At 52.9% G+C, this 13,162-nt stretch overlaps 1 protein-coding gene across 1 annotated transcript; it reads left to right on the top strand.

Moving 5' to 3' along the window:
• The first annotated feature begins 7,404 nt into the window (after positions 1 to 7,404).
• Positions 7,405 to 12,364, top strand: TUFM (Tu translation elongation factor, mitochondrial). The gene is made up of 10 exons (XM_043560200.1): positions 7,405 to 9,008; positions 9,112 to 9,306; positions 9,755 to 9,921; positions 10,169 to 10,273; positions 10,362 to 10,526; positions 10,670 to 10,802; positions 10,886 to 10,990; positions 11,104 to 11,255; positions 11,362 to 11,481; positions 12,002 to 12,364. Exons 1-10 carry the CDS (start codon positions 8,234 to 8,236, stop codon positions 12,173 to 12,175), a joined length of 2,091 nt encoding a protein of 696 aa, XP_043416135.1. The 5' UTR covers positions 7,405 to 8,233; the 3' UTR covers positions 12,176 to 12,364.
• The last annotated feature ends 798 nt before the right edge of the window (positions 12,365 to 13,162 follow it).

The following is a 13,162-nucleotide window of genomic DNA, read 5'->3' as shown; positions in this document are numbered from 1 at the left end:
CTATCGGTGAGATGTGCTGACAGTCACGAGACCCTTTAAGACTGTAGCAGCCAGCACGTATTTGATCCTTGTCAGAACCCTGCAGCCTTTAGGTTAGTCTTCTAGGCTGAAGGTGAATGTTTTTCTGCTTCTATTCCTCGGCAACTTAGCGACTGCTCAGCAACTTCGGTGAGAGGGATTTTAGGGAAGTGGGAGAAGCAGAAGCCAGGTGGTGGTGGATTGAGGAATGAAGGTGAAGGTGAAGAAACAGGAGGAGGAATATGGAGAGCCGAGTCCTGAGGGAGACCTGATTACATGGAAAGTCTAAAGGGAGAGGAGCCAGTAGAAAGGATAGTAATTGGAGTGAGGTTTGGGGGACGATAGAACAGTAGGACCCAGGACCCACATTAAGCCAAAGTATTCATATAAAAGGGAGAAGCACTTCTTCCGCAGGAACAGAGGATGTGATCCTCAGGATGCTTTTAGCTACCAGTAACAGAGCACCCCCCCCCCCAAGTCAAGGTCTCAGCACGAAAAGAGGAGGAGCTTACTGGTTCACAGAATTGAAAAATCAGAGGTGGGATGACTTCGGGCATGGCTGAAGCCAGAGGCTCTTATAAACGTCCATTTGAACTTGGTCTCAGTCTCCTAGCTCTGTTTTCCTCTGGACTGTCTTAATCCTTAGGCAGACGGTCCCCTCATGGGTGGCCAGATGGCTACCAGCAGCTCCAAGCGTACTTTCTACTAGCTTAACAATCGTCCTGGGGAAAGATCATAGCTTTCCCAGTGGTTCCAGTAAACGCAACAGGGTTGAGTCCCATCGGCTCAGCTTGGGCCACCCAACGACTGCCTGCTGTATAGTGAAGAATTTGGTTTTTGTCCCAGCTTCCCGGCACGGAGCTTTTTTTTTTTTAATTTCTAAAAAACATTTGTTTGTTTATTTATGAGAGAGACGGAGAGAAGGAGAGAGAGAGAGAGAGGCAGGGAGAGAAGGAGACAGAATCCCAAGCAGGCTCCACAGAGCCCGACGCGGGGCTTGGACTCCTGAACCACAAGATCATAACCTGAGCCCACATCAAGAGCTCAACCGACTGAGCCACCCGGGCACCCCCTGGCACAGAGTTTTTGCTAATGAGGTAACTGATGGCAAGCCCCTAGATAGCTTCAGGCACTAAGCTGGTCACCAGAAAGACTAACTTTGGGATTAGAGGCTTGGGATTTTTAAAAGTTCGTTTATTTATGTAAATAATCTCTACACCCAACGTGGGGCTCAAATTCACTCCCCCTCCCCCAGACCAAGAGTCACATGCTTTTCCGACTGAGCCAGCCAGGCTCCCAAGAGGTTTGGGATTTTGAGGCAGCTGGACCCCTGCCTTCCCTGGAGATTGAGTTCAGTCACATGGCGAGGACTTCATCAATCACGTCTAAGAAATGAAATGAAAAACTCTGGGCACTGAAACTCAATGGGGCTTCCTGGTTGGTGACCACATTGATGTGCCGGGAGGGTGGCATGCCCTGGTTCCATGGAGGGCACGCAAGCTCTGCCTGTGGACCCTCCCAGACCTCACCTCACGCTACGTGATCTTTTCATCTGGCTGTTGCTAATTTGTATTCTTTACTATAAAACTGTGATCGTAAGTGTTTTCCTGCACTCTGTGAGTTGTTCTAGCAAATTATGACACCTGAGGGGGGTCATGGGAAACTCCCGCATCTGGAGCAGGTTGGTCAGAAGTGAAGACGGATGGGACTCCCCTTGCAGCTGGTGTCTCAAACGGGGACATTCTTGTGGAGGAGGGAGCTCTTACTTGTGGGGTTTGAATTAACTTTGGGTCAGTTAGTTCAGAGTTAGTGCCAGAACTGAACTTCAGCACACCAGTTCGGGTTGGAACAAAAATACTAACCCTGAACCAACATTTGTGATCACAAGGGTAGATGATGCTGATTGGTAAAGCGCTGGATCACGGACCCGTCGTCTGAAACTGGGATGGGCTGAGCACTGCGGAGTGTGGCTCTTCAAAGGAAAGCTAGGGTCTCTGTCAGAAGGGGAAGTGGTTGCTTGAGGGATTCTTCTGGAGGTCATCTTGACCCTAGCGCCCCCCCTGGCGCCAAGAGGTGGGGATTTCTCCTATTTTGTCCTCTTTCCTGGGATGTCAACTTCAGTTTTGGTGCTGTGGTCAGGACCTCCTGCCCCTCCACATCATACTGTGCTCAACCAGGGTATTTTGACAACACCAAGTACTCTTGCTTCGCTTAGGCTCTGCCTCTGAACCCACAGGCACCATTCCCCTCGCTTCCGCCAGTCTTTCTCCTTCTAGTTTCTCGCTTCAAGGGGCGGCCTCCTGGAGGAAGCCATGCACAGCCAACCCAGCTAGGCTGCCTCTGAAGTGCCCTCTACTCAGTAGCTTTTGTGTGACATGCACAAAGCATCTGCGACCGGAATGTCTCCAGTCGCATCTGAGTGACAGGGGTGTGATCAGAATTCGGTGTCTGGAAGGAAATCCAGGGCCAGGAGCGGGGTGGGTAGTGACTGGAAGCAGAGAGGAGGCTGGTGCTGACCTGGCCAGGGCAGTACAGTGGGGTCAGAACCAAGGAGAACGTCCAAAGAGATCGCTGAGGAGGCACTTCCAGGCTGGCCGGTGGGGAAGACTGAAGAATGCCCTTGAGCTTCCAATAGGTCTGTTGAATGGCACTAGGACAAAGTTCTAGGTCCTGGTGCCCCATCTGTCACTGAGTTGCTGGCTAGCCTAGTACTTATTTCAGTGACATCAGACCCCACGCTCCCCTTAGAGGTTGCAGCTGTAAGAAATCTTAGAGATCGTAAAATTTAACTTCATCACTCCATCCCCATTTTATAGATAATAAAGCAAGAGCTTCAAAAGTTGCAGTGGCTCACCTTTATCTTTTAGCGTGAACTTGAATTCGTAACTTGCTTGCCACTGAAAACGTCAGGACCCTTAATAAGCCCAACGCAAATGCTCAACTGAAATAATTCAACACATAATTCCTTCAACCAATGGTTCTTCACCTGCGTGTCAGGCACTCTTCTTGGGGTAAAAAAAGCAGCTCTTACTGTCATGACCTGGTGAGACGGAAAACAACATCAACCCCACAAACCAACCAACGGGCAAACTGAGAAAATAATTTCAGATATTTAGGGGCTATGAAGAAAACCAAACAGGACCACTGATGTAGAGGGGAGCTGGGGGCTACTTTAGATAGAAAAGGTGACAGTTGGGGCGCCTGGGCGGCTCAGTCGGTTAAGCGTCCGACTTCAGCTCAGGTCACGATCTCGCGGTCCGTGAGTTCGAGCCCCACGTCGGGCTCTGGGCTGACGGCTCTGGGCCTGGAGGCTGCTTCCGATTCTGTGTCTCCCTCTCTCTCTGCCCCTCCCCCATTCATGCTTTGTCTCTCTCTGTCTCAAAAATAAATAAACGTTGGGGCGCCTGGGTGGCGCAGTCGGTTAAGCGTCCGATTTCAGCCAGGTCACGATCTCGCGGTGCGTGAGTTCGAGCCCCGCGTCAGGCTCTGGGCTGATGGCTCAGAGCCTGGAGCCTGTTTCCGATTCTGTGTCTCCCTCTCTCTCTGCCCCTCCCCCCATTCATGCTCTGTCTCTCTCTGTCCCAAAAATAAATAAACGTTGAAGAAAAAATAATAAATAAACGTTAAAAAAAATTAAAAAAAAATAAAGAAAAGGTGACAGTTGAGGGGGACCTTAATGACGGAAGAAATAGCCTGGGGGAAAGCTACAGGGAAGGACGCTGCCGGAAGAGGAAACAACCACTGCAAAGAGCCTGAGGTAGAAACAATCGTGGGAGGTCTGTGGAACAGAAGAATGGCCAGTGAGGCCAGGAGAGAGGGTGAGGGAAATCACAGGAGACAGACTCCAAGAGATGGGCCACAGGGAGGAGTTTGGATTATTAATTTTATAACAGCTTTATTGATATATAATCCACCCACCATACAATTTGGCCATTTAAACTACGGGTTGGGATTTTGTTCTACGTGTTGTAAGGAGTCATGGGGGGGGGGGGTTAATTTCTGATCCACATTTTATTTATTTAAATTTTTATACATTTCAAAGGGAATCTTTATTTTTATTTATTTTTTATTTTTTTTAATTTATTTAAAAATTTTTAAAATTTTTTTTAACGTTTATTTTTGAGACAGAGAAAGACAAAGCATGAATGAGGGAGGGTCAGAGAGAGGGAGACACAGAATCTGAAACAGGCTCCAGGCTCTGAGCTGTCAGCACAGAGCCCGACGCGGGGCTCGAACTCACGGACCGAGAGATCATGACCTGAGCCGAAGTCGGCTGCTTAACCGACTGAGCCACCCAGGCGCCCCTTTATTTATTTATTTATTTATTTATTTAAAAAAAAATTTTTTTTAACGTTTATTTATTTTTGAGACAGAGAGAGACACAGCATGAACGGGGGAGGCGCAGAGAGAGAGGGAGATGCAGAATCGGAAGCAGGCTCCAGGCTCTGAGCCGTCAGCCCAAAGCCTGACGCGGGGCTCGAACTCGCGGACCGCGAGATCGTGACCTGAGCTGAAGTCGGACGCTTAACCGACTGAGCCACCCAGGCGCCCCTATTTTTTAAAATAAACTCTATACCGTGTGGGCCTCGATCTCATGACCGTGAGATGAAATCAAGTCACGTGCTCTACTGACTGAGCCAGCCACGTGCTCCTTCCGATCCACATTTTATTATCTTTTTTAAATGTTTATTTCTTTTGAGAGGGACAGAAAGGGTGCGAGCAGGGAAAGTGCGGAGGGAGAGAGAGAATCCGAAGCAGGCTCTGTGCTGTCAGCACAGAGCCTGACCCAGGGCTCGAGCTCACGAACTGGGAGATCGTGGAGCTGAAACCAAGAGTCGGGACGCTTAACCAACTGAGCCCCCCGGGCACCCCTGATCCACATTTTAAAGCCTGGTCTGACTGCTGTGTGGAGGGTGGATTGGCCAGATATTGAGGGGCACGGGAGCTGGGAGACCCATTGTAGAGGCCAGTGAGCTAACCTAGGTGACAGATGATTCTGGACCGAACCACAGTGTCAACGGTGGAGACAGACAGAAAGTGGTCACCTTCAAGGTATGTTTTGGAAAGATGACCAGCAGGACTGGGTTAACGGGTTAGATGTTGGGGCTGAGGGGAAGGAAGACAAGTGGTGCTGTGTGTATTCAGATGTGTAAGCACACAGCCTGGGGAGAGCGGAGGGTCGTGTTTTGGACACGTTATGTTTGTAGCACCACGTGGTGGCACCCTTGGAAGAAGCCTCATCCATGGTTCAAGTGCAGTCATTCAGAGGCCTACAGTGGCCAGGCAGAGGATACAGAGATAAAGGAAGCCCAGTCCTGGCCCTACTCAGGCCACTCAGTCTCAGAGAGGGGAAACCAAGAATTAGGCCTCAGGGTATTAAATGCTGTGAGACAGCTTATCTGTTAGGATGTATTTGAATGTAGACAACAGACGACTCTGACACAGTCTGGCTTAAATAATAAGGACATTAGTCACCACACCTCAAGGAGTCATCTAAAACCCTCTGCCTTTTGCCCTCTTCTGGATTTTGGCTTCATCACTGACCGGAAATAAGAAGGGCAGAGTAGTGCCAGGCTTCACACCCAGACCCAGCAACACCCAGAGTCAGATGGCGGTCTCTCTCTTCGGTGTCTCCTTAAGAGTGAGGGGCCCTTGGGGCGCCTGGGTGGCTCAGTCGGTTGAGCGTCCAACTTCGGCTCAGGTCACGATCTTATGGTTCACGGTTTCGAGCCCTGCGTCGGGCTCTGTGTGATAGCTCAGAGCCTGGAGCCGGCTTCGGATTCTCGGTCCCCCTCTCTTTCTGCCCCTGCCCCACTCATAGTGTCTCTCACAAATAAAAATAAGCATTAAAAAAAAAAGAGGAACCCTTCCCTGGAAGCCCCCCAAAGGAGATTCCTCTTACCAAACACTGGCCCCAAAGAAGTCACCCCCTAAACAACCCCCCTGGCAAGGAGAATAGGACCACCAGAAGCAGACCTGTCAGGATTTATTCCTGGAACTCGGGGAAGGGCCACCTTCAACAAAATCAGGGCCCTGCCTGGAGGAAGACGGAAAAATGCTGTTAAGCAGGAGCTCCAACGCATAGATTGCTAGGGGGGGGGGGCCCAGAAGGCCACTTGATTTCAAGCGTGCCTTTTTAGAGTTCAACATTCTGCACAAAGAATGCAGTTTCTCTCTTTATCATCATACAAAAGACACGTCAGAAAGAGAAAAAAACTTTCTCTACGCAAATTCACAGCCTCCTGAAGTCCTGATTGTTTTCCACTTCCTTTGTCGCTGTCCCCGCCGCCCCCTCCTCCCAATGCTGTTTTTCTATGGCAGCCAGCCTTCCACCTTCATTCGGCACCATTCACGAGCACACTCCCAGGTGGCTGGCTCTCCTCATCTCTGCAAGTCTGAGCCCACTCTATTCCTACTTCATCCGGTGGCTATACCAGACTCATGCTCCCATGTGCCCGTACTGGACAGCTGTGTTCACTCTGCTCTTCAGCTTGTTCACGAGCACGGCTGGACATCTGGGGAAAATTCCGTGCTCGCGCTCCTGCTCTCCATCAGAGTCGGGCGACATCTCTCAGACTCCTCTGATACAAGAACACTGACCTATGACGATCTAGGCTTCCCTGGCCAGACACCTTCAAGTGGGGCTTTGAATCTGCCGGACTTTGGGGGCAGGAGGGTTGGGAAGTCGGACGGGTCACTTTCTTGAGGCAGAGGTGGCTTTGGTGCCATGAGCAGGAGGTGTCGCAGACGAGTCTCAGTCCTGGCGTTTATAGAGTTTGGTGGCAGTGGCAGTAATAGCTGTCTTACCAGGTTCCGTAAGTTCCGTAAGGGAGCTGTTGCTCCGGCCTGTCCCACGATTCTGTAAGCTGCCCCAAACCCTTAAACACGTCCTCCTTCTGTGCAAACCAGCCAACGTAGACTCTGCTATCTGTAGATCAAGACTCCTAACTACTGCAGAGGATGCTATAGTCAACAGAGGGACAAAAGGTTTTCTCCCTCTGGCCTCTTCCGAGCGTGGCGTTTTTCAAATTTCAGTCATTCGTGCACCGCATTCGCCCAACTCTGCCATATATTTATGCCACCCATATTACTTACCAACACTGGCTTTTAAGTTGACTCATTTTTTAAGCGCGGTATTTGCTCCCTTTTTTTTCAAACGAATACATGTTCAAATAAACTAATATAGAAGGGATTCGTTCAAATGCCACCCCCCCCCCCGCCCCAGTCTCATATTCTGATAGTGGCCAATAGTGTCTTAAGAGACATTCCTAGGAGAGGAGTGAATGAAAGACAGGATAAAGACAAAGAAGCTCTTTCAATGACGGCCCTGGGCCTTCCTAAGTGGAGGTGATGGGTTGGAGGGCCAGGACAGATGTCTTAGCAAGTTCTTCATTTTATTTGAAAAGTATATTGGCAGTGAAAGGACAGTACGGTGGTTAAGTGCATACTTTTCTTGGAGTTGAGTGGTATTGGGTTCCTAAATCACCCTGAGGCTCAAGTTTTCTCACCTGTAAAGCGGGGAAAAGAATGGCTTCCACCACAAGCGGTAACACTGGGAATGCTGAATGTGAACCAATACAAAGCATTTGCACAACGCCTGATCCACACAAAGCTCTCGTTCTGAGTTTCCCAAACTCTTTTGAGCTGGGGAAGCTGTGTGTTATAAATAAAGAGTTTCCCCGTCTGTGCTCAGAGACCCTCCTGAATCATAATCTTTCAGGGAGGAATTAGGAAATCTATTTGAAACAAAACCCGTCAACTGAGCCTCAGGATCTGAGGAGTTTCGGAAACATCAATCAGGGTTAGGCAGCTGCTGTTATCATTGCAAGGTGACGAGATGGTAGATGTGAAAGCTAAAGGTCATTTGCTAGCCTTGCACGCACTCAGTCAACAGAAATTCACTGGGCACTCACTGGGTGCCCCGCCCTGTGTCAGGTGCCAGGGATACCGCAGGAACATGACAGGCTACCCTTACAGGCACCTGAGGCCGGTTCCTCAATCTTGGTATCATTAGTAAAACTGGATGAGTGGGTGGGGCGAAAATCAAGGGAATTAGCTCCCGGCCTGCTGAGGGGCTTCAGGGGTGGACGGCAGAGCTGTCCCCGCCAGCTGTGTGACCCAGGCGGGCAGGGATTTGAGGGTCAAGGACTGTGGGACCTGGAGGCCCCTGGACCGTATTTCCTGCTTCCTGTCCAGCTCATTTTCTCAGAGCCAGATGTCAGAATCTCCCCATGAAGTAGATCCTACTGTTCCCATTTTACAGATAAGAAAACAAAGACTCGGCGGAGAGATGTGTCACACTTGCGCCCCACCCGCGAAAGGCTCCCAGGCCCGCCTCTCTTCGCCTGGCCGCAGGGCCTGGTCCTACCTCCGGCGGCGGCGGCGGCTCAAGGGCCGCCAGATCTCTCGCCAGACCCCCGCAGTGGGTCGGACTCCAGGGGGCTTTGAGCCAGGCAGTTCCCGAGCAGGCCGCGCCGGGGCCGCCGCCGCCGCCTCCGCCTCCCGGAGGCAGGCACCCTCGCTCCAGACCCGGCCTAGCCCTACGGGACTCCCACCACCAGCGCAAACACAGCACGCCCCACCCGGAACTACAACTCCCGTGAGCCTGCGGGGCTCTGGCGCGCGACCGGACGCTCCACGTCGGTCCCCGGCGCCGCTAAAGACACCTGCGTTGCCCCGTCAGCCCGCGAGGTTCGAGGTCCGCGAACCTTGTGGAAACCGTCTCCCTCCCTCCCCGCCCGCGAAACACCAGCACCTTCCGGGCGTCGCCTTTGGTCCCACGCCCGGAAGTCGTAAAGATGGCCATCAAAACTGGAGGCTAGAGGGACCGCGGCATGCCCTCCCTGTCTTCACTTCCGCCGGAAGTGACCTCCGGTCTCCCGTGCCCTTTCCTTTCTGCACGCGCGGGCGCCCTGGACCGGGTACTCCGGGCGCGAGTACGACCACAATGGCGGCCACCACCCTGCTGCGCGCGACGCCCCTCTTGAGCGGTGAGGGGGCGGGGAAGGCGATGGCGGCCCGGGACGCTTGGGGCGTCGTCCGGAGTGGCCGGGCTCGGACCCGCGCTCTGATTCCAAGCTTCTTCCCCGGCAGGTCTCGGCACCGGCCCGACCCCGCTGTTGCAGGGTCTGTTGCGGCCGCTGAAGGCCCCGGCACTGCCCCGCTTGTGCCGCGGCCTGGCCGTGGAGGCCAAGAAGACCTACGTGCGCGACAAGCCCCATGTGAACGTGGGCACCATCGGCCATGTGGACCACGGCAAGACCACACTGACCGCGGCCATCACGAAAAGTAAGCGGGGTTGGTTGGGGACGTCCGGCAGCGCCCTCTCTGCTGGCGGGACCTGGAGCCGGGGAGGTGCTGTTGGAGGTGGCGTGGCCCCAGGGGCCAGAACTTGGGCGAGCCGTGGGCGGGAAGATGCAGGAAACACATTTCCCCTGCACACAAAAGTGTTTGTGATGCAGAAGTTGGGGAGCCCGAGTGGCTTCTTTCTAGCCGTGGCCGGTGCTCTGTAAGCAGAGGCTTTTACCCTAGAGAATTCGCAGGGCTGGACCTTGAGGCCTTTTAACGTTTCTTTCTGACCCCAGTTACCTCTGCTCGGGAGCTGAGGGAGGGGGTCAAGGAAGTGTTATTCCCCCAGACCGTCCTTTGTGTAGGTGGAGATTCAGGGGTGTGGCTTGAGCCTTGCCTCTACTCCTGGAACTTTACGTGAGAGGTTTATTCTCTTCCTTCCCCTTAGTTTTAGCCGAGGGAGGTGGAGCCAAGTTTAAGAAATATGAAGAGATTGATAATGCCCCTGAAGAGCGAGCCCGTGGAATCACAATCAATGCAGCTCACGTGGAGTATAGCACTGCCGCCCGCCACTATGCCCACACCGACTGCCCGGGTCACGCAGATTATGTGAAGGTGAGAGAGTTGCTGGGTGTGGGGCCAGGGGCTGTCTCCTGCCAGGAAAAATGTTGGACTGGTGGGGGAGGTTAGGATATTCAAGGTGTGTGGGTTGAGGTCACAGATATCTGGGCACGGCCACTCCAAGGTGGGTGGTAAGGAGATGGCAGAGAAAGGTGGGCCTCAGTTCCTAACCGCTGTGCTGGGCTAGATGGACGTGGAGCTGAGGAGGTCCTTGAACTAGGCTGTTTCCTCTCCTACCCAGAATATGATCACAGGCACCGCCCCCCTCGACGGCTGCATCCTGGTGGTGGCGGCCAATGACGGCCCTATGCCCCAGACCCGAGAGCATTTATTGCTGGCCAGACAGGTACTCAGAGCCTGGGGAGGGGTGGAAAGAGGAAGAGTGGGGAGTTGGTCCATTCAGGACACCACGTCTCTCTGTTTCCCGTCCACAGATTGGAGTAGAGCACGTTGTGGTGTATATAAACAAAGCAGATGCCGTCCAGGACTCTGAGATGGTGGAGCTGGTTGAGCTGGAGATCCGGGAGCTGCTCACTGAGTTTGGCTACAAAGGGGAGGAGACCCCGGTCATCGTAGGCTCTGCCCTCTGTGCCCTTGAGGTGAAGGCGGGCTCAGGCAGGGGCTGCTGGTGGCAAAGGATGGGGCTGGAGGGGCATCCGGAGCTCTGCTGGGAGTCGGGGGAGTGTCTCTTAGTAAGGAGAAGCAGAATGAAAATTTGAGTCCTGTCACCTCCCCCACATAGCAACGTGACCCTGAGCTAGGCCTGAAGTCTGTGCAGAAGCTGCTGGATGCTGTGGACACTTACATCCCAGTGCCCACCCGGGACCTAGAGAAGCCTTTCCTGCTGCCTGTAGAGTCCGTTTACTCTATTCCTGGTGAGGACCGTGGGTTCACTTGCACTCCTCTCTGGTGGTAGCCTGGCCCCTGGTCCCTGAGGTCGTGTTCTGTTTCTTCCTAGGCCGGGGCACGGTGGTGACAGGTACACTAGAGCGTGGCATTCTGAAGAAGGGAGACGAGTGTGAGTTCCTGGGACATAGCAAGAACATTCGGACCGTGGTGACAGGTACAGGAAAGATGCCTTGGGACCCCGGGGGCTGGCTCCACGATTTCCCCTTGTAGCCCCTTGGTGCCTTCCCTCGTCCTTGATCCTCCTCCCTGGTCTCTTCTCCTTCCTAGGCATTGAGATGTTCCACAAGAGCCTGGAGAGAGCAGAGGCAGGCGACAACCTTGGGGCCCTGGTCCGAGGCTTGAAGCGGGAGGACCTGAGGCGTGGCTTGGTCATGGCCAAGCCAGGGACCATCCAACCCCACCAGAAGGTGGAGGCACAGGTGAGGGCTCCAGGGGATGGTGGGCATCACTGAGCCAGACTGTCCTCTGCAAAGAGGCAGTGTTTCCAGCCAAGCACAGCTTCACCCTTGCTGCTCTCTCTTCCAGGTTTACATCCTCAGCAAGGAGGAGGGTGGCCGCCACAAGCCTTTTGTGTCTCACTTTATGCCTGTCATGTTCTCTCTGACTTGGGACATGGCCTGTCGTGTCATCTTGCCACCAGGGAAGGTATAGTGCACATAGGGAACGTGAAAGAGTGGCAGAGACACTCTTCATACCAGCTCTACCTCACTCGTGGTGCCAAAGATGTGACAACACGGGTGACTTTTCCTTGACTGCTGTAGATGAAGCTAGTGATAGATGGGTCTGACCCAATGGGTTTAGGAGAAGTCTGTCTTCATCTAGTATTGCCTGGGTGAACTTAGCCATGCTAGCATTTACCCACAGAAAGATCTCCCAGAAAAGCATTCTCCCTTGAAGAATTATGTACTGTGCATGACAGCTCAGAGAAGCCTTGTGACTAAGAAACCTGCATGGCCTAGTTTCCTTTCAACATTGGACCTTAGGAACACTGGTCACAAGTCCTTTGGTCTTCAAATATGTTTACCTCTGCTGGTGGCTGGAGTGAAGCTGTCTCCAGAAAGGATCTCCCTGCTGCCATTTCCTGGAACTTTTAACCTTGGTAGGCAGCAGTTGGGGGAAAGGTGCCCCGAGGGCCGTGCCTGAACCCTGTCTCTGCCCTGTCCAGGAGCTTGCCATGCCCGGGGAGGACCTGAAGCTCAGCCTAATCTTGCGGCAGCCCATGATCTTAGAAAAAGGCCAGCGTTTCACCCTGCGAGACGGCAACCGGACCATCGGCACTGGCCTCGTCACGGAGACGTCGGCCCTGACTGAGGAAGACAAGAACATCAAATGGAGTTGAGTCTGGACTCTGCTTAGGCTCTCTTGAGTTTGAGGCTGCACTGGCCAGCGTTCTCTCCTGCTTCGATGCCCCCTTCCCAGGGCATGGGCTGCTGCCTAGCAGTGCAGCTAGACGGACACTTCTCCTGGTCAGGAGGGGCCCACGGCCTGCCAGGTGAGGTAGGTCAATAAACTGTTCTGTGAATAGGGAGGTTGTGTCTCTCGTGTCCTTGGTCTAAGTTGGAGAGGATGGAGGAGTATAAACAGGGAGCCTGGGACACATGAGCTCGTGTGCTGCCCTTCAGTTCACGTCTGTGGTACCGTTTTGGAAAAGCTTTGCGTTTTCAAGTGGTCCGAACCACTGGGACATAAGGAGAGGAGGAAAGCTGGTCTAGCGAATTGGGTCGGATCGTCTAGCAAAGTGCCATGGCAGGATACTGCTGGCTGTCCTGGGGGAGACGCAGCATGGATTCGGCTGAGGTGCCAGACACACCTCCCGTGCCCGGGGAGTAGTTACTAGGCTGTTAATGTCTACCTGCCCTCGTCTAAGCGCTAAGATACTGGACGCTGCAGCTCACCTCCAGGACCAACACCCAGCACCTAAGGAGGTCCCTGAACTGGTCTGTGTGCTTGATAGGTTATCCCCGCTACATATTACCAATTCCAAACACAGGACAATCTTCAATTGGAGGTTTCATTGTATAACTTTAAAACCTTCAAAGATGAAGGTTTAAAGCATGTGCCGAGATTTAAAATTAAGGAGAGGCCTTTTTACCAGATAAATGGGGAGTAAAATGCTTGAAAACTTGAAATGACTGACCAGGATGCTGACCCCAAACAAAAAAGGTTAGCTTCCAACAGGGACTAACGGGCACCCCTTTTAGCCTTGCTTCCTGACAAATGAGCCTGTTCCGCACTGACCAGCCTTCCAGAGTGGGGAGGTTCTTAGGCCCAACCTAAGAGCTGTTTTGAGAGTCACCATCCAACCTGTGACTTCACAGCACGGAAG

The sequence above is a fragment of the Prionailurus bengalensis genome, chromosome E3, assembly GCF_016509475.1.
Source record: "Prionailurus bengalensis isolate Pbe53 chromosome E3, Fcat_Pben_1.1_paternal_pri, whole genome shotgun sequence".
Classification (NCBI taxonomy): Eukaryota; Metazoa; Chordata; class Mammalia; order Carnivora; family Felidae; genus Prionailurus; species Prionailurus bengalensis.
This window is presented reverse-complemented; position numbering and strand designations above follow the sequence as displayed.